The sequence below is a fragment of the Berghia stephanieae genome, chromosome 11 (genome assembly GCF_034508935.2).
Source record: "Berghia stephanieae isolate SIO BIC M18660-M18661 chromosome 11, UCSD_Bste_1.3, whole genome shotgun sequence".
Taxonomy (NCBI): domain Eukaryota; kingdom Metazoa; phylum Mollusca; class Gastropoda; order Nudibranchia; family Aeolidiidae; genus Berghia; species Berghia stephanieae.
In genome coordinates, this window is record NC_088370.1 from 42,849,798 (window position 1) to 42,871,133 (window position 21,336).

Here is a 21,336-nt window from a genome sequence, read left to right on the forward strand (position 1 = left end):
TAAGAATCAAGTTTTTCAATTTGTTTTTTTTTAAGTCTCCCACTTGGTATAAAAATTTTGTTTCGACATTTTAGCATTTTATTATAATTCACTTTGTTGTTCTCTTTGATTAACAAATGCACACTTTACTAGTTTTCACCCCTAAACTGGCAAAACAGGGTGAAACGTCTATGGATGTGTGAAAGGAAAATAAAAGATTTATTTCCACTTCAGTGTGCTTTTTAACAGAAAAAAAAAGTGGAGCCCTGGCATTTATTTACAGACTATTTTTGCATTTTTCTGGAACTCGTCTGGTCATTTTATGTATAAATAATCCGCCAACCGTGAGCAGAATGTTGCCTTTCCTAAGGTCCAAGAATTCCTAAAAAATATCCACTTATGCCACTCCTTCTCTCCACTTCTGCCTGACATGTTTACCTAAGTCTAGCAAATAAGAACAAATATAACATGCATCTCCGGTAGTAAAAAAGCCCCTCAAAAAACTTCAGATATTTTTCATAGTCTTCTTTCCGGAACATATGTGACCAATTATCTCATTGTAGTATCTATTTTAGGCTCCAGTCACAAAATATTGTTTAGAGTCAACGATTTGATTGGAGAAAAAGCGGGTGTTATATCTTTAACTTAAATGTTAAATTTAAAATATGTTAATTCTAATAATTTCGCTTTTTCAACTCAATTTTCTTCGTCTAGTTCATTCCAAGCTCAAGATTGATGCAGTGTGTATAATATAATGTATGATTTGCAATTTATACATTATATCCCTTTAAGTGACTTTAATTCATTTTTCTCAAACTTTTTTTTTATTAATGTCACCTCCCCACCATCCTCCTCCATTAGTACAAAAACAAAGACACCAAACAGGATTTTCAATTTCACTTTCATTTTTACTCTATCTTTGTCCATGCAGATCAAGCAACGCAATAATTGTTCGTACTCCTCGCAAGCATTGTGTCAAGTATTCAACCTTAGACGCAGACTTCAAGCCACACCAAACACCCTTGGTAGACCGGATGACTCTCTACAGTGGTATGGAATCTTTTCTGCTCATCAGCCAACCAGATTTATTGACTGGTTTATGTCCTGCTGACTTTTTGTGGATGAAACGGATGATGGAATGAAATTTAAAGTCAATATGAAAGAAATAGATAGAATAAATGAAAATTAAACTCCCTTTATTCATCCTCAGGGGGATATTTTTTTTTTAAAATTTCTATTTGAGAAAAATACCAGTTAGCCTGGTGTCAGCCACTGTGCAGATCCAAAAAGTGAATGATAGGGCCGTATTTCTTGCTCAAGTCAAAAATGAAATTCCCTTAGCTGAGTTTCTAACTCAGGTTCTTCAGGGGTAAGTGTCAATTCCTTATCCAATTACTTATTTCAGACGACCACCCCCCTCTTCCACATGATTTGAATAATGAAAGGTTTCGGGAATTTTTTAGGAATTCAATTTTTTTTTTATTTTTTTTCAATCATGTCAAAAATAAGTAATATTTCAATATGGTTTATAACGAGTTGCATCTATCAAAATATATGGATCTGATATTGGTCTTGTGAAAAACAGTGGTGTTGAATATGATTAAAAATTTTTAACATAGTATTTGGAAAGAAAGCAGGTCAAACTGTTATGTTTTTTTTTTGGTTCTCCGGCTCATTTTGCAAAATTATAGATATTCCAGAACAACTGTAGGTAAATGTAATTTAATTTAATGTTTGTGTATTTTGAGGTTTTTATTTTTTTTCATTTTTAGGTTTACTTTTTCTTTTGTCGGGTTTTATACAGGTTTTGGAGAACAGAATAATTTTGAATTAACAGCAGACTGTTATGGAAGGAAGAAAAATGACAGTTTTATCATACACAGACATTACAGTCTTACAACTGCAGTCTGTGAGCCAAAGTATGTATGGGAAACGTTGTCGTTTATATCATTGTCTTTGTTATTGTCATACCTCCCAATAGCTTTGTGTGTGAGACGAATTTCATACCTGCCAACCCTTCCACTTTTGACGGAATCATTCCTATTTTCACTCTTTTTTTTTTTTCCACTATTCCGCCATTTTTGTAAAATTCAGATTTTCAAAAATGATGATAATGGTAAGAAGAAAAAAATGAGAGGGGGGGGGGGGGGTTTAGATGAATTTTTTTGTTTGTTAAAATGGTTGCCAAAAGGGAGCTAAGTAGGAGAATTATTTTCACTCCCTTTCCCCCTCGCCCATTCCATTACCTAATACCTTTGATATGTAGTTTTGCCATCTGTGCCTGTCTTTGGAAAAGTTGATGGTAATTTTAATGCAGAATTATCCATTGTTATAAGATTCCTTAGTTTTTGTCTCTAATTCCTATTTTCTTACTTTCTGATTCCACTTTTGGGAATATGAAGGGTTGGCAGGTCTGTGAATGCTCTATTATCTGAGCTTTCATGAGAAAAGGTCAAGAGAATTCTGTTTCAGTGTTTTTATGGTTATATGTCTATTTCATGTTTGTTTTCTCAGAGCAAGTTTGTTATTTATCTAATCATCACCATCATTGCCTTTTTCACCCTGGGTCAGGGTATAGACCACAGACAAACAATTTCCATCCTTCTCTATCATCTTCATCATTGCCTTTTTCACCCTGGGTCAGGGTATAGACCACAGACAAACAATTTCCATCCTTCTCTATCATCATCATCATTGCCTTTTTCACCCTGGGTCAGGGTATAGACCACAGACAAACAGTTTCCATCCTTCTCTATCATCATCATTGCCTTTTTCACCCTGGGTCAGGGTATAGACCACAGACAAACAATTTCCATCCTTCTCTATCATCATCATCATTGCCTTTTTCACCCTGGGTCAGGGTATAGACCACAGACAAACAGTTTCCATCCTTCTCTATCATCATCATCATTGCCTTTTTCACCCTGGGTCAGGGTATAGGCCACAGACAAACAATTTCCATCCTTCTCTATCATCATCATCATTGCCTTTTTCACCCTGGGTCAGGGTATAGACCACAGACAAACAGTTTCCATCCTTCTCTATCATCATCATTGCCTTTTTCACCCTGGGTCAGGGTATAGACCACAGACAAACAATTTCCATCCTTCTCTATCATCATCATCATTGCCTTTTTCACCCTGGGTCAGGCTATAGACCACAGACAAACAGTTTCCATCCTTCTATATCATCATCATCATTGCCTTTTTCACCCTGGGTCAGGGTATAGACCACAGACAAACAGTTTCCATCCTTCTCTATCATCATCATCATTGCCTTTTTCACCCTGGGTCAGGGTATAGGCCACAGACAAACAGTTTCCATCCTTCTCTATCATCATCATCATTGCCTTTTTCACCCTGGGTCAGGGTATAGGCCACAAACAAACAGTTTCCATCCTTCTCTATCATCATCATCATTGCCTTTTTCACCCTGGGTCAGGGTATAGGCCACAAACAAACAGTTTCCATCCTTCTCTATCATCATCATCATGGCCTTTTTCACCCTGGGTCAGGGTATAGGCCACAGACAAACAGTTTCCATCCTTCTCTATCATCATCATCATTGCCTTTTTCACCCTGGGTCAGGGTATAGGCCACAGACAAACAGTTTCCATCCTTCTCTATCCTGAGCTAACTTTTTTATATCATTCCAGGTCTTACCACTTCTCTGTATATCAGCTTCTTTAATTCCTTCATAAATTCTGTCATTCCAGAAACTCTTCGGTCGCCCATTTATCTAATGCCTGTTTCTAAATCTGCTGTTGTCTAAAACTGTCAATGTTCTTTTTTCATTTTCAGCTCGTCTTTCTGGTTCTTGGTTGATCATCAAAGTAAGTCTTGTTTGTTTTATTTCATAAGATGATTTGAAATATGTAGATAAAATGGACGTTTCAGGTTTCCCCTTTATCAACAAAACAGGCTGAATGAAACACTACAGACGAATGAGATAATGTGGTAGTGGCGTTGTTCTCATTCGTCTCTAGTGTTTCATTCATCCTGTTTTGTTGATAAAGGGGAAACCGGAAACGTCTATTTTATCTGTTTTTGTATATTAAATTGAAGCTTACATTCAATTTCACATTGTTATTTATTTCTTTGAGCTTCAAGCAGCACCATTTACATAGTTCTCTGGTTGAAAGCATCAAATCTTGAAAAATGATGTTGACATTCAATTGCTCTGTTTTAATGCTATGTCTTTAGTTTTAAAAACTCACAACATACACTAGCGGGATATGACGTAAAAAACACACAAAACTATGTGTAACCTTAAACGTTTATAGTCTGATTAAAACAATTTAGTGAGAATTACTCATAAAATTGGCTTGCTAAAAACAATGGCAGAGAGCTGAATGATGTCAATTTCGTTCCTTCTATAGTAGTATTCAGTATTAGTAATAGTATAATAGTATTTGAGTGTTGGACTCAACATAGGACAGAATTGTTGATGAAAGCAGCCCCTTGATATCCAAATGTGCCCATAGATAGTTTTTCATTTTTTAAACAATTTGATTATCTTAGGTTTTACTCAATACTGGAAATTGAACTTAAACTGAAAGTTGAACTAGGAGGCAAAGTGATAAATTTGTATAACCGAATATTTTAATTAAATTTTCTTCAAAGTTAGACCCGGTTTTTTTGGGGTTTTTTTTTTTAAATTTTTAAAGTATGATAATGATAATTTAAAAGAACCCCGAAATTTCATATTTTATGATTATTTTGACTTTAAATTGAAATTTTAATAGTTAAAGTTCACTAATAATTCCCCATTGACTCGGTGTGTTGCATAAATAGAGTTTTGAAGCAGCTTTTCTTTAGTTTTCAGGAGCTGTTTGTCTTACATACTTAGAGTTAGACATTATTTCACTTTATACCATTGATTCTCTGAACTATCAATATCCACTTAAAGTGTGAAGGAGGATTTTGTCCCTTTCGTAGAGTTGCATGTTTTTGTTTCATTTTAGATCCACTTTGAATTATTAAAATATGAAGAAGGAGCTCGCCCTCAATTGGCTGCTCAGACTTTCAATTCAAGGAAGTGAAGGAGGAGGAAGAGGTAGTAGTAGAAGAAGAAGAAGAAGAAGAAGAAGAAGAAGAAGAAGAAGAAGAAGAAGAAGAAGAAGAAGAAGAAGAAGAAGAAGGAGGAGGAGGAGGAGGAGGAAGATGAAGATGAGAGGAGGAGAAGGTAAAAGATAAAGTTGGAATTTTTCTAAATATGATATTTATTTTCCACCCAAGGTGTAAACTCATATTTGATAATCATTTTATCCATTATTATTTGATTTCAAATCTTGGAATGGAATGTTAAAATGGATCGAAATGAATTCCAAGGCTACACTTCGGATCTTGTCATGAAAAGTTTAATTTGATTGAAATGAATTTGCAGAGTTTGAGCTATGTGAAATGACTCCAACCCAGACAGAGATGATAGAGTCTACTGGTGTGTCTTACCCATTGTTTGACAGGTCAGTTACATTTCACTCCCAGCTCTCTAATGTGGTTGTTGTTGTTGTTTTTTTGATTATGCTGTAGTTGTTTTCTTCTTCTTCTTCTTCTTCTTCTTCTTCTTCTTCTTCTTCTTCTTCTTCTTCTTCTTCTTCTTCTTCTTCTTCTTCTTCTTCTTCTTCTTCTTCTTCTTCTTCTTTTTCTTCTTCTTCTTCTTCTTTCTTCTTCTTCTTCTTCTTCTTCTTCTTCTTCTTCTTCTTCTTCTTCTTCTTCTTCTTCTTCTTCTTCTTCTTCTTCTTCTTCTTCTTCTTCTTCTTCTTTTTCTTCTTCTTCTTCTTCCTCACAAATTATTAATATTTGATTGTTGATGTTTTGATTACTTTTATCTCTATTGTTTACTCATTTGCCTATTCCAGGTTGGAAGTCAAGAGAAACATGGCCTGCATGTTTGCCATCCCTCCTTTTACGGCTAAAGGAAGAAAGACACAAACCAAATTTAGGGGGCATCTTGAGAAAGTAGATGCTGCTTATCTTACTGTCAAAGATGGTAATATGTGTGTCTTGCATATGTTTGTATTGTATGTGTGTGTTGTGTATTTGTTTATTTAAAGGCATTCACCAAATTCAGATGGCATATCCCGTCGTTATTCGCGCATGATGTTTAATCTGTAATTTTATCAAAAATAAACGCCCTTTGTATATATTTTTGTGAATGAGTGAAAAAGCTGTAATTCTCGAAAGCAAAATACATATGTTCAAGATTTTTAGATATTCAAATGAATTTTAAAAACATTAATATTCATACTTCATTCTGTTTAATGTGTTCAAAGTGCTTCGCAAGCCAAGAGAAACATATTCTCTCACTATAATCAAGTGTAAAATGGTCAGTAACAGAGTTGCTTCTGTCAAAAACAAAAAGAAGGAATCTATGTCTCATCCTACATATGAATTATTGATGTTGGCTTAATACCATTTGTAAAGAGCTTAGGATACATTTAGTGGGTGTTAACACTAGATAATAGCTTGTTACAGGAAATGATATATTATGGAGTATGATGAAGATGGTGATGGTGTTATAGGGGAATGGTGAAAGTGAAAGATTGTAACCAAAATATTAGGAAGGTTGTTGTGATGATGATGATGTTATTGTTAATGCGTTTTTTTTTTGTTTTTTTTTTTTGTTTTTCGATGACTACGATGTTACTTGTGTGCATCTGTGTGAGTGTGTCTATCTATGTCAATATTGTATTGTTATAAATGTGTAACCAAATGACAAATTGCCACTTTTTTTTAGGACAATAAAGATTTATTATTATTAGATTTAAAAAAAAACAATTAGTCTGCTGTTAACCACGATGATTGCTCTGCTCTTCCCTCAGCCCTGACTGTCGGTGCGGAAAACCATATCATCGCAGATTTTAAGACAATTAGTAGCTTGGAGGACGATTGGTCTGGATGGTTCTACATCCCCAAAAAAGTTTACATTTATTTCATGACAGGAAGTGTCGTCAGCAGTGACATGGTCAAGATGGAGTATGGATCCAGGTGTAAGTCATTGAGTCTGTGGTTGTGGTTTGGTTCCCACTGCTTCAAGAAAAGGAGAAAAAAAAAAAAAAAAATTTATCCCGTTCTCCAATTATGTTTTCTTTTCTTTGTTGTCGTCATTTTTTTCTTCCTTCTCCTCATCCTCTTTTTCTTCTTCTTGTTGTTGTTGTTGTTGTTGTTGTTGTTGTTGTTGTTCTTCTTCTTCTTCTTCTTCTTCTTCTTCTTCTTCTTCTTCTTCTTCTTCTTCTTCTTCTTCTTCTTCTTCTTCTTCTTCTTCTTCTTCTTCTTCTTCTTCTTCTTCTTCTTCTTCTTCTTCTTCTTCTTCTTCATATAAAAGAGACATGATGCCTGTAAGGCGTTATGACATTTAAAAAAAAATAATTTATACTTATACACAGCGCTGTAAACAGCCAGGTACCCATTTTACACCTTAGTACATTGGGAGTGTAGTAAAGAACCTTTTCCAAAGACTCAACTATGCACTGCTCACAGTGGGTCTCAAACTTCGCAGGACCTTCATGACTGAAAGTGAGTGCCATACCACTAGAGCACCTAGCCGCTCATAGAAGGTCTCTTATAATTGACAGGGTGGGGTTCCCGACCTTCCATAGGCAGGCATGCCTACTGTCCTGGAGTTTCCGGATTTTCCCGGAAATTTGAAAAAAATAATTTCTGACACAGAAAATACGGAAGTTTACTTTTTGTCTCGGAAATGAAAAAATCAACCAATATACGAACAACTTGGAGTTAAGAAGTCTATGCAATCATGAACTACTGTGACATCATCATCATCTACATCATCATTATCATCATCATCATCATCCCTATCACCACCACATCATCATGATCCCAATCACTAAAACTACCACACCATCACCATCATCTATACTATCTCTACCACAACCATCTCATCATTCTTACCGCCGCCACCACATTATTTTTCCTACCACCACTTCCACCAGTGGTGATATCTTAAGGAGTTATCCAATGAATATTATATTTTTAAACCAGTGAGTGAGGCTACCCCTTCTGTTGCAAGCAGATTAGTAACTACTTATAATTATTTCTGGCACCATTGTAACCATATTATGCTCTTGATATTAGATGTTTGATTGTTAATTACTATTACGCTGGGTATTCCTGAATTGTTAGGTTTTATCCATAAAATGTCTGAAATTTGAAATTGAGGGTAGGCATTCCTGCATAGTGGGCAGTACTTGTTCTGTCTTCTATCCCCCTGAATTTTTTTCCAGTTGCATTCTGTCTTTGTCTTGGAATGAGATTACTTTGTTTTGTCCTGACCCTGGCTGGAGTCCTTGGCTGGGAGGGAAACAGTCGAATGAATAGTCGTATTTTTGGGAGGTTATATTGTTTTCCTTGTAAATCATCTCTCTGTTATGTACTGTTATTTTTTATTTTTTTATTTTAACATATGATTTGTAAATATTTGAGTGTTTTCCTCTTAATGGGATCTTGTGTTGGGTTTCTTGGTGAGACTTTTGGGTGATTTCAAACTAAATACAATGATAGTGTGCTCTTGGAATCAACCTCTATTCCCTATTTGTACCATTTCGCCTTGTACTTTTTCCTCAAGTCCTTTTAATTGTACATCTAGAATGTTTTTACTATACAATTTTCTTCCTTTTACTGGTGCTGATATGATCTAAATGTGTTGCAATCACTATAAAACCCTTAAAAACAAAAACAAATTTATAATTATACTTCATCAATCTTATTTTAAGTCACAATAAACCTATTGCAAAAAAAAAATCAATTTAAATCGAGGATGTAAAATTTCATTCAAATAAATAGCTTTATTGAGGCCAGTGAACGCAGTTCATGAAACAGAGAAATAGGCTTAAAATTTCAAGATTATGACGATACAGTTTACTTTCATTTCTCTTTTCTTAAGTCTAGTTCATATTGACATAATATTAATACAGATTTACATGCTGGGTGGGGTATCTTTATCTTGACCCCCCATGGTCGGCAGGAGGTCACTTGCTGTGTCTTCTAATCCCCTGTATCTGTTTTCTGAGTTACTTTCTGTCCTTGTCTTGGAATGAGATTACTTGGTTTTGTCCTGGCCCTTGCCGGGGTCCTTGGCTGAGTGAGAGGGTAACTGTCAAATATAGTTTAGTGTATAAGGTTTTTTTGTTGTTTTTTTTTTTTGGGGGGGGGGGGGGAAGGTAATATCTCTTTTCCTTATAAATCATCTCTCTAGTTGTATATCGTTATATATTTTGTTTTGAACATATCTTTTAAACATGGGACTATGTGGGATCCTATACCTGGTGTCTGGATGAGACTTTCTGTTGATTTCAAAGTGCTTTGGTGGTATGCTCTTTGAATCTACGTCTTTTCTCTATTTAAACCAATTCCTCTTTGTCCTATTTTTTATTTATGTGATTTAATAGGGAAGAAAGGTGTGAAGTCAAAAAGCTGGTTCCTATTTCATTGGATGTGTAAAACCACTCTTCTAGAGAAATGGATACATATCTTGTGTAATTCATCTTCTGGTGTCAGAGTGATGGCATCTTATGTTCTAGTCTAAATATAAATATATGCTGGTCATCAATACTGAGCATCCATCCTCACTGTTATACGTCCTGTAATTCCTAAGAATCTGCTAATACATCCTGCTACTGAAATAGTTGTGCCACCTTTATGAAACCTATTCATTATTATTAGGACTCCGAAGAACTGGTTACCTGCACACTCCCAGGGATTTAGGAACCAAAAGAGAAGAGGGTTTGATGTTATAATGACTTTTCTTTGCTATTGTAACAAGCAACAAAATATTTTCCCATTTGCCAGATGCACCAGAGCAGCCCCATCCAGCTTGTCCCGGCCCTTTGGTGGTGGACGTGACTGAACCGGGATACTATACAACACCCGACTTCCCAAACTATCTAATGAAGTAATCTCTTGTTCTGATTTCTCGTATTGTTAACATTATTGTAATCACCATCGTTATCATTGTCAGTTATCGTCATCATTGTCTTTCTCATTCTCATTGCAATTAGCATTATCTTTATCGTCATCATTACCATTATCATTGTCATTATTATTTGTTTTGATTGGTTGTTTTGACAGCATTATAATCATTTTTATTGTCATTATCACCATCGTCATCTTCATCATTATTATTATTGTCATTATCATCACCATTGTCATCACCAATATCATTATCATTGTCATTATCAGTATCATGATCATTTTCTTTATTATCGTTGTCATTATCATCATCATTATCATTAGTTTTCATTAATTGTTTTGACAGTATTGTAATCATTATCATTATCATTGTCATTATTATTATTAATATAATTATCTTTCTCATTGTTATTATCTTTATCATCATCATTATCATTGTCATTATCACCATCATTATTGTCATCATTATTAACATTAGTTTTGATTGGTACTTTTGACAGCATTGTTCATCTTCGTTATCATTGTCATTTTCATCATTATTATCATTGTCATTATCACTGTGTGTTGATTCGGGCCACTCTTGGAGAGTCGGTAGAGCCAAATAGCCCGAAATGTCAACAAAAGAAAAGAAAAGGAAAAGAAAAGACTAGGAGGATAGAAAGAGGGAACTTGTTGATAAGTTCCCTCAGAGAGGAAAGATCAGGTCACTGCACTGGGCCTAGCCTGATCAATGGGAAGAGAAAGGAGAAAATCTGTGCTTCCCTGCCAGACAATGGTAACGATGAAATTAAGGAAATCAAAATTTACAAACACGACACATTTATTACAGAAACTAAATTATATATATATAACACAAATAGGAACAATACAACTCTACTTATCCATTTATTCTTTCCTGTCTCCTTCCTGACATCCACGAATAAGAAACACCACTAATAGAACATAGTATGAAACAGGACTGCTGGAAAGGCGGTATTCTGTTCAGCTGGACGGAACCCACTAAAACTCCCTCGGGTTTACTGCGTTTCGCTTTTATAGTACCAGGCTTGAACACTGATTGGAGGGTACTGTCAACTCCTGACTTGTTCGGGTTATGTCCTGGCAACCATTGCCAGGACATAACGCCTGTCTTTATTATCATCATTATCATTGTCATTTTAATTATCATTAGGATTATCATTGTCATTATCATCATCATCATCATCATCATCGGCATTATTGTCATTATTATTATTATTATTATTATTATTATTATTATTATTATCGTTGTCATCATTGCAGACCTTCCATTTTTACAGGTTTAATCTTTATATGAAACGTAGTCCTTCACAGCCATAAGGTCCATGGATTCAGAATTAAATGGACAATAACAATTGTTTGCCACCCTTTGGATAGGAAGCTAGTCTATTGCAAAGTACTTTCCTCCAGATCTGACTGGTCCAGCTACCCAATTACTGCTAGGTTGACAGTGGGGGTCAGAAAAAAAAAATCTCGACATCACCTGAGATTGATCTTGTTCTCTTTTTGTGTGAAGCGAGTGCCCTACCTACTGAGTCATCTGTACCCTAGATTTGTGTAAGAGTTTTGCCAAACTGTCGTTTTTGTGACGTCTGCCACAAAAATACTCCAATACTAAGTTATTTGGAAAAAAAAAAACTAAGGAAAAGAGGACCTCGCCCAGAGAAAGGACAAAACCAAGTAATCTCATTCCAAGACAGAGACAGAAAGCAAGTTGGAAAACAACAATAGAGGTATAGAAGACGCAGTAAGTGAAAGTGCCTCCCTGCCCACTATGGGAGATCAAGAATCCCACCCAATGGGTAATGTGTGAAATGCATCTTACTCAAGGATACAACTTCAAAATTAGGATTTTCTACAATCACTTTAATCCATTCAGCCACTGACCACGCTAAACATTGCTTGCCTTTTGTGGCAAGAGGAAAGTATAGTAGTAGCATCAAAATTGTAGCAATTGTCGCTTTGTAAAGTGTCGAAAAAGTCTGGACAAAGTTGACACTCTGTCCACAAGTTTTTTTTGGGGTTTTTTTTGTTGTTTTTTTTTTTTAACCTTGGAGAAACTGTTTCTGCTGGGTGGAGTTCCTGACCTCCCATAGTGCGTAGGGAGGCATTTACCGTGTCTTCTATCCCCCTATATGTTTTCCAACATGCTTTCTGTCTTTGTCTTGGGATGAGATTACTTGGTTTTGTCCTGGCCCTGGCCAGATACCCTAGCTGGGAGGGAAACGGTCAGATGTATAGTTAGATGTTTGGGAGATGATATTTATTTTGTAAATCATCTCTCTATTATGCACTGTACTATGTTTTGTTTACATATTACATAGATTTGTAAACATTTGAGTGTATTCCTCTTTGTGGAGACCTGTGCTTGTGTATGGATGACACTTTTAGGTGATCTCAAACTAAGTACCTACTTTGATAGTGTGCTCTATGAATCTATATGTTTCCTATTTGAACCAATTCCCCGTTATCTTCCTTTTTCTTGGGTGCTTTATTTGTAATTCTAGAAGTTTTTTTTCTATCCCATTGTCTTCCTTGTTACATGTCATGAAATGATCTTAATGTATTGCAAGCGCCGCAAAACGCTTGAAAACAAAAACAAACAAAAAAACAACAATTTCTGCTATATTGTATTGTAGCTAGATCGCCAGCACTAGGTTTATTTTGCTTATACAATTGGTAGAAACTGATTTCATTAGTTTTTCCAAATCATTTATGATTTGATTTTTTTGCAAAATTAACTTTTGTAACATATACAGAAAGTTAATGCTTCCAAATTGGATTTTTTAAATTATTTTTTCTCCAGAATCGGATTTTTAAAAGCAAATTTTAAGGGGGTAAAAAGTGTCTTTATGATTATTTTACTCAGAAATTGATATTCATTCAAATTGAATCACACCACACCAATTGTTAAGAAATTTAAGTGATAATTCAGGCAAAAAAAAAAGATTACAATAGTCAAATGGAAATATTCCACCTTATTATATATAGACGTCGACCAATACATATTAACGAATCTGTAAAGTGACGAAAAACATATTCATCTACATATTTTTTTACTTGGTTATTATGTATTTGAGAATCTTTTCCACAGAATCGCATGTAGATGGACATTCAGACGTCCGAGAAACCAGGATGGAGAGGACAAGTACAACCACGTGTTCATTGATGACCTGAAAGAACTGCCTTGCAAGTCATCCACCAAACTTTACATCAAAGACTGTAGGTCAAATTCTTGTTGACTCCATCAGTGATTGGTGGTGATTTCATTTGATTGAATGTGTTAGTCATGTTTCTTTATTGCTCGCCTGTCACTGCCCATACCTTTTCATTTTTCTAAGCATTCTCAAAATCCTTGGGATGTTTTACAAAATTAACTTTTGTAACATATATATGGAGTTTTGTTCATGAGGTATGCTCCAACATATGTGCTAATCAATCAATATTAATCATCTAATTATTATTATTATTATTATTATTATTATTATTATTATTATTATTATTATTATTATTATTATTATTATTATTATTATTATTATTATTATTATTATTATTATTATTATTATTATTATTATTATTATTATTATTATTATTATTATTATTATTATTATTATTATTATTATTATTATTATTATTATTATTGTTTTTATTATCATTAGACGTCCAAATAGAGAAGTCATTGCCCTTCAGCACACTTGGGTTCAGCCTTACTTTTGTCAAATCTTTTTTTTTGTCTTTGGCAGAATCTCTCTCTCTCTCTCTCTCTTTCTCTCTCTCTCTCTTTGCTCTCTGCTCTCTCTCTCTCTCTCTCTCTCTCTCTCTCTCTCTCTCTCTCTCTCTCTCTCTCTCTCTCTCTCTCTCTCTCTGTGATATATATATATATATATATATATATATATATATATATATATATATATATATATATATATATATATATATATATATATATATATATATACACACATATATTAAGATAAATGCCTATGCATAGGTTTGACTAGTTTTGAGGTGCTGAGTTCGATTCTGATATTATTTTTTAGATTTGAATTCAAAAAGGTCTTTTTTCTTAAATCTCAAACTAAGGAAATGGCTGATGACTTATTGGATGGCCTGACCAAAATAGGGCATGAATTATTCTGAGCGTCTAGACGTTATTTGGCTATTGATGCATTGTTTATGGTCTGTGGACACAGGCTGTTCCACATAAGTATTCAGGTATAGGAAAATACTATTTCCCAAATACTGCCGACTTTTGGTTGGTTCATTTCTAGTCCACTGGGCCTTACAGATGCCATGTCTCGTCCTACATATAAAATGTTGCTCTTGGTGTGGAACAACTTATAAGAATACTGTGAGCATGATATTTAGCAGATTTTGTGCTAATAGATTATGTTTTTTTTGTTTTTTTTTTTTTTTTATTTTGCTTTTAAACTGAAAAAGAATATTGTTGCTATATGAAATCATTTTTTTCTTCCTTTTCATTAAAAAAAATATTTTCCAGCGACCAAGACCGTAGATGAAAACGATAGAGTGTGTTCCAATAGTGAAGGCGACCACAAGGGTCATGAAAAATTCTTGCATGTCTATCCAGAGAATATTGACATTCATTTGTCAGTCAGACCAGACAATCAGTTTGCAAGGGGAATCAAATTTCAGGTTTTCATTAAAGGTAAGAGAGCGATTAAGAATTTGGATTTTGAGAGAGAGGAGTGAGTGAGAAAGAGAGAGAGAGGGAGGGAGAGAGAGAGAGGGAGGGAGAAAGAGAGAGAGAGGGAGGGAGAAAGAGAGAGAGAGAGAGAGGGAGGGAGAAAGAGAGAGAGAGAGAGAGGGATGGGGGGGGGGGGGTAATTCTAATCTGGAATTTTTTGACTATCCCATTTTTTTCCTTATGTTTTGCAATCACCGTAAAAGCCTTAAAAACAAACGAATGAAACACTGTCTCGGTTCTGAACGAGCACCTGGCGATAGGCAGTGAAAGTTCTTATAAGCGTATTAATACGAAAAGAATGCCTAACAGGCAAATTGGAACTCTATGAAATGGAATTATAGTTCCATATGGCCTGCTGGGGAAAGAAGTGAAATGTTGTGAATCGTATTGAGCTTGGTTAATTTGTGGAAAAAATAATAATAATAATAATAATATTTATTGTCCAAAAAGGCAATTATTGTTAGGTTACAGCTCTTGTAATAGGGGAAAAAAGTAATTAAAATGGTAATAATAATGATGATAATAATACTGATAGTAATGATGATAATAATAAAATAATAATAATATAATAATAATAATCATCATCATCATAATCATAATTATAATAATAGTAAGAAGAAGACGAATGATAATAATAATAATAATAATAATAATAATAATCTCTCTCTCTCTCTCTCTCTCTCTCTCTCTCTCTCTCTCTCTCTCTCTCTCTCTCTCTCTCTCTCTCTCTCTCCTCTCTTTTCTCTCTCTCTCTCTCTCTCTCTCTCTCTCTCTCTCTCTCTCTCTCTCTCTCTCTCTCTCTCTCTCTCTCTCTCTCTCTCCTTCTGTCTATCCATCAATCTATTTCTTCGAATTCTTCTAAATGTGCTATAAATTAACAAGGTCTGAACCATCTTAGATTAATTCACTCAATCTTAGAGATTTTTGGTACTTTTCAAAATTGGAAAATATGTATTAAAAATGAGTATGTACATAAATAGTTTTATTCAACTATCATTAACATGCAAAAGAATTGTTTAAAAATTAGCTGTGATAATACACCTTTAATTTATCTCATAAAAATGTAATAAATAGGCATGGGGTAAAAGTTATCCGGGTAAACTACGGATATAGTCATGTTAGGGTTGAGTGAGTTAAGTTTTGTGACAAAACAAGAAACCGCAACACCAAATCACAAATAGCAATCTATGAGACCAGTGTCCTTTGGTGACCTCGTGGTCAGAATGAAGAATGAAGTCCACTCATCACAAGAACAATACAACTCACTTTCTATGCACGTTACTGTAGTGCCAGGGAAGGGAGGTTATGATGAATGTTTCCCTTTGACTTGGTTGAATTATACCATAAACTTTTATGTCCCCTCACTTCAATACATTTTTATGTATTATTGTGCGGCTATGTCGTCTAATGGTATGACTCTTGCCTTTAGGTGACATCATCTCATTCATCTGTGGTGTTTCATTCTACCTGTTTTGTTGATAAAGGGGAAACCCGAAACATTAATTTGATCTGTTTTTGTAATTAAATTGAAGCTTACATTCAACTTCACGTTATTATTTATTCCATTATCAATGGAACATGTAGAGAAAAAAAAGACAATCTGGGACCCACGAGAGGTGTTGACTTTAAGCAAGGTCGACTGTATCCATTATCAATGGAACACGTGTAGATAAAGAAGAGACAATTTGGGACTAACGAGAGGTGGTGACTGTATCCATTATCAATGGAACACGTGTAGATAAAGAGACAATTATGGACCAACGAGAGGTGTTGACTTTAAGCAAGGTTGACTGTATCCATTATCAATGGAACACGTGTAGATAAAGAAGAGACAATTAGGGACTAACGAGAGGTGTTGACTGTATCCAATATCAATGGAACACGTGTAGATAAAGAAGAGACAATTATGGACCAACGAGAGGTGTTGATTTTAAGCAAGGTTGACTGTAACCATTATCAATGGAACACGTATGCTGGGTGGGGTTCCTGACCTCCCACAGTGGGCAGGGAGGTACACACCGTGTCTTCAATCCCCTTTTATCTGTTTTCCAACATGCTTTTCTGTCTTTGTCTTGGTATGAGATTGCTTGGTTTTGTCCCAACCCTGGCCGGAGTCCTTGGCTGGGAGGGAAACAGTCAAATGCATAGTTATTGTTTTGTGAGATGATATTTTTTTCCTTGTAAATTATCTCTCTGTTATGTATTATTAAATTTGTTATTTTTAATGTATAATGAAATGTAAGCATTTGAGCGTATTTCTCTTTGTTGGATCTTGTGCTTGTGTCTGGGTGAGACTTATAGGTGATATCAGACTAAGTACATTGATGGTATGCTCTTGGAATCTGCATCTGATCCCTATTTGTTCCCAGTTCCCCTATGTCTTACTTTTTCTTGGGTGCCTTAATTGTAATTCTAGAACTTTTTACTATCCCATTTTCTTCCTTTTTACTGGCGCTGATATAACCTTAATGTGTTGCAAGCGCCGTAAAACCCTTAAAAACAAAAAAAAAAAAAAACATGGAACACGTGTAGAGAAAAAAACAGACAAATAGGGACCAACGAGAGGTGTTGACTTTAAGCAGAAGTTTACTTAAAGAGTGTTAAGTTTATGAGGTATCCACTGCAAAGCACTTCCCATTTTTATTGCTTTAAAAAAATGTTTGTGGTTTTGTCGTGATAAAACAAAAAATGTGGTTTTGTCGTGATAAAACAAAAAATGTATATCTGTTTTTGTCGTGATAAAACAAAAAATGTATATCTGTTTTCGTCGTGATAAAACAAAAAATGTTGTGGTTTTGTCGTGATAAAACAAAAAATGTTGTAGTTTTGTCGTGATAAAACAAAAAATGTTGTAGTTTTGTCATGATAAAACAAAAAGTGTTTTTGGTTTTGTCGTGATAAAATAAAAAATGTTTGTGGTTTCGTCGTGATAAAACAGAAAATGTATATCTGTTTTCGTCGTGATAAAACAGAAAATGTATATCTGTTTTCGTCGTGATAAAACAAAAAATGTATAGCTGTTTTCGTCGTGATAAAACAAAAAATGTTTGTGGTTTTGTCGTGATAAAACAAAAAATGTTTGTGGTTTTGTCGTGATAAAACAAAAAATGTTTGTGGTTTCGTCGTGATAAAACAAAAAATGTTTGTGGTTTTGTCGTGATAAAACAAAAAATGTTGTGGTTTTCATCGTGATAAAACAAAAAATGTCTGTGGTTTTGTCGTGATAAAACAAAAAATGTTAGTAGTTTTGTCGTGATAAAACAAAAAATGTTGTGATTTTGTCGTGATAAAACAAAAAATGTTGTGGTTTTCGTCGTGATAAAACAAAAAATGTTTGTGGTTTTGTCGTGATAAAACAAAAAATGTTTGTGGTTTTGTCGTGATAAAACAAAAAATGTTGTGGTTTTGTCGTGATAAAACAAAAAATGTTGTGGTTTTGTCGTGATAAAACAAAAAATGTTGTGGTTTTGTCGTGATAAAACAAAAAATGTTGTGGTTTTGTCGTGATAAAACAAAAAATGTTTGTGGTTGTGTCGTGATAAAACAAAAAATGTTTGTGGTTTTGTCGTGATAAAACAAAAAATGTTTGTGTGTTTCATGTTGTATAAAACAAAAAATGTTGTGGTTTTGTCGTGATAAAAACAAAAAATGTTGTGGTTTGTCGTGATAAAACAAAAAATGTTGTGGTTTTGTCGTGATAAAACAAAAATGTTTGGTTTTGTCGTGATAAAACAAAAATGTTGTGTTTGTCGTGATAACAAAATGTTGTGATTTGTCTGATAAAACAAAAAATGTTGTGGTTTTGTCGTGATAAAAACAAAAAATGTTGTGTTTGTCGGTATTTGTTGTCGTGATAAAACAAAAAATGTTTGTGGTTTTTGTCGTGATAAAACAAAAAAATGTTTGTGGTTTTGTCGTGATAAAACAAAAAATGTTTGGTGGTTTGTCGTGATTAAAACAAAAAATGTTTGTGGTTTTGTCGTGAATAAAACAAAAAATGTTTGTGGTTTTTGTCGTGATAAAACAAAAATGTTTGTGGTTTTGTCTGATAAAACAAAAAATGTTGTGGTTTTGTCGTGATAAAACAAAAAATGTTGTGGTTTTGTCGTGATAAAACAAAAATGTTGTGGTTTTCGTGATAAACAAAAAATTGTGTTTGTCTGATAAAAACAAAAATGTTTGTGGTTTCGTCGTGATAAAACAAAAATGTTGTGGTTTTGTCATGATAAAAAAATTTGTGTTTTGTCGTGATAAAAAAAAAATGTTGTGGTTTTTCGTTAACAATGTTTGATTTGTGTATAAAACAAAAAATGTTTGTGGTTTTGTCGTGATAAAACAAAAAAGTTGTGTTTGTCGGTATTTTGTGTCGTGATAAAACAAAAAATGTTGTGGTTTTGTCGTGATAAAACAAAAAATGTTTGTGGTTTTGTCTGTGATAAAACAAAAAATGTTTGTGGTTTTGTCGTGATAAAACAAAAAATGTTTGTGGTTTTGTCGTGATAAAACAAAAAATGTTTGTGGTTTTGTCGTGATAAAACAAAAAATGTCTGTGGTTTTGTCGTGATAAAACAAAAAATGTTGTGGTTTTGTCGTGATAAAACAAAAAATGTTTGTGGTTTTGTCGTGATAAAACAAAAAATGTTTGTGGTTTTGTCGTGATAAAACAAAAAATGTTTGTGGTTTTGTCGTGATAAAACAAAAAATGTCTGTGGTTTTGTCTGATGAAAACAAAATTTTTTGTCGATAAACAAAAATGTTTGTGGTTTTGTCGTGATAAAACAAAAAATGTTTGTGGTTTTGTCGTGATAAAACAAAAAATGTTTGTGGCTTTGTCGTGATAAAACAAAAAATGTTGTGGTTTTGTCGTGATAAAACAAAAAATTTTGTGGTTTCAACGTGATAAAACAAAAAATGTTTGTGGTTTTGTCGTGATAACAATGATAATGTTATTAAAACAAAAAATGTTGTGGTTTTGTCGTGATAAAACAAAAAATGTTGTGGTTTTGTCGTGATAAAACAAAAAATGTTGTGGTTTTGTCGTGATAAACAAAATTTTTTAAAAACAAAAATGTTGTGGTTTTGTCGTGATAAAACAAAAAATGTTTGTGGTTTTGTCGTGATAAAACAAAAAATGTTTGTGGTTTTGTTGTGATAAAACAAAAAATGTTAGCTCCAAGTCTCTTATTTCTGGTGGTAAATTTAATTTTCACAATCTGAACCACTGTGACAAAGTACTGTTATGAGATGGTTGGTCACATCTAGAGTGTGGTAAACTCTGCATAAGATTTCAATTCACGATTCTAATCCCCTTTCCTTCTCATTTCGTTTCAGCTCTGGACTATACAAAAGACTGTAGCGAGAATCATACAATGGGCTCGTATGGTATTGATATCGAGAAGAGGATACCCAAAGGACAATATCTGGTGTAAGAATAGCATGATGATGATGATAATAATAATAATAATAATAATAATAATATTATAATTATAATAATAATAATAATAATAATAATATAATAATAATAATAATAATAATAATTAATAATAATAATAATAATAATAAATAATAATAATAATAATAATAATAATAATAATAATAATAATAATAAAATAATAATAATAATAATAATAATTTTGATTATGATAATGATAATAATATAATATATTTATATAGCGCCAATCGTGTGTTGCCACAGCTCTAGGTCCACATTGACAAGACTGCAATAACCAACAAAAGGACAGTATCTGGGCTGACCCAGATCAAACCAGTTTTGCCGACACATTTAGTTTTTTCATTCATAACTCGTTAATTCTATTACATAGTCGAAGGCATCTGACATTAAATAATAGCTGATGATAAATTGCGTTTTTCTGTTAGTCTTTGGAATTTCATTGAAGTAATATGTTGCGTAATATTTTGAGATACTGTTCTTTCTTGGTTAAAGCCATGCAAATAGCTCTTAACTGTAACCAACAAAAGGACAGTATCTTATACGCCCGTCTCACATACTGTTCAATCATGGTTAACCGCAATGCAAATGCCTCTTCCATTTTCACCAAAAGCGCAGTATCTGTTACGTTGCCTTACATACTGTATGTTTGTGGTTAAGGCTATCCGAAATCTCGTTTTCGTTTTCAATTTGGAACACTATCTAATTGTGAATATATAGCAAAATACGACAAACTCGATCGACAAATATCTCACACGAGTCAAGTTTCTCAACGTCTCACACGAGTCAAGTTTCTCAACGTCTCCCACTAGTCACAAATGCCATCCAAAACAAAGACATGGCCGTCTAAGTATTACGTCATAATCATGCATAATACTTGACACCTTTCTGAGTCCGTTTATTGTGTAAAAACTGAAACTAATAAATATCATAGTGGGGAATATAAAAACCACACTGTTGAAATCAACTATTAATAAGGAGAACATTAGTCTTTGAATCATAAAAATCGGTTGAGAAACAACTGTTTTAAGAGTAAATATTATTTTGAAAGTTGATTTTGCCCTTGTTTGTTTATTTTGGTAACTTATTTATTTCTTGTCCGATTTTCTTGATTCCTGTATCATTTTTCATTTCTCTCTTAGACAAGATCTGTGATGTTGTTTGTTTGAAATCTGACTAAAACATGCATTGGCTTTTTTTCCACATGAGCCTTGGTCACTAATAAATTCAAAAGGGCAAAAAGAAGGTGACGCAAC

General features: G+C 33.7%; 1 protein-coding gene across 1 annotated transcript in view; it reads left to right on the forward strand.

The window, feature by feature from the left end:
- LOC144957135 (uncharacterized) overlaps nt 1–21,336 on the forward strand; it is an 84,807-nt gene that overhangs the window by 36,018 nt on the left and 27,453 nt on the right. The window contains exons 12-21 of the mRNA XM_078888156.1: nt 911–1,029; nt 1,784–1,898; nt 3,780–3,811; nt 5,365–5,443; nt 5,840–5,970; nt 6,803–6,970; nt 9,786–9,888; nt 13,018–13,145; nt 14,425–14,592; nt 19,963–20,056. Coding sequence (XP_078744282.1) covers nt 911–1,029; nt 1,784–1,898; nt 3,780–3,811; nt 5,365–5,443; nt 5,840–5,970; nt 6,803–6,970; nt 9,786–9,888; nt 13,018–13,145; nt 14,425–14,592; nt 19,963–20,056 — 1,137 coding nt within the window. The remainder of the gene's footprint in view (nt 1–910; nt 1,030–1,783; nt 1,899–3,779; nt 3,812–5,364; nt 5,444–5,839; nt 5,971–6,802; nt 6,971–9,785; nt 9,889–13,017; nt 13,146–14,424; nt 14,593–19,962; nt 20,057–21,336) is intronic.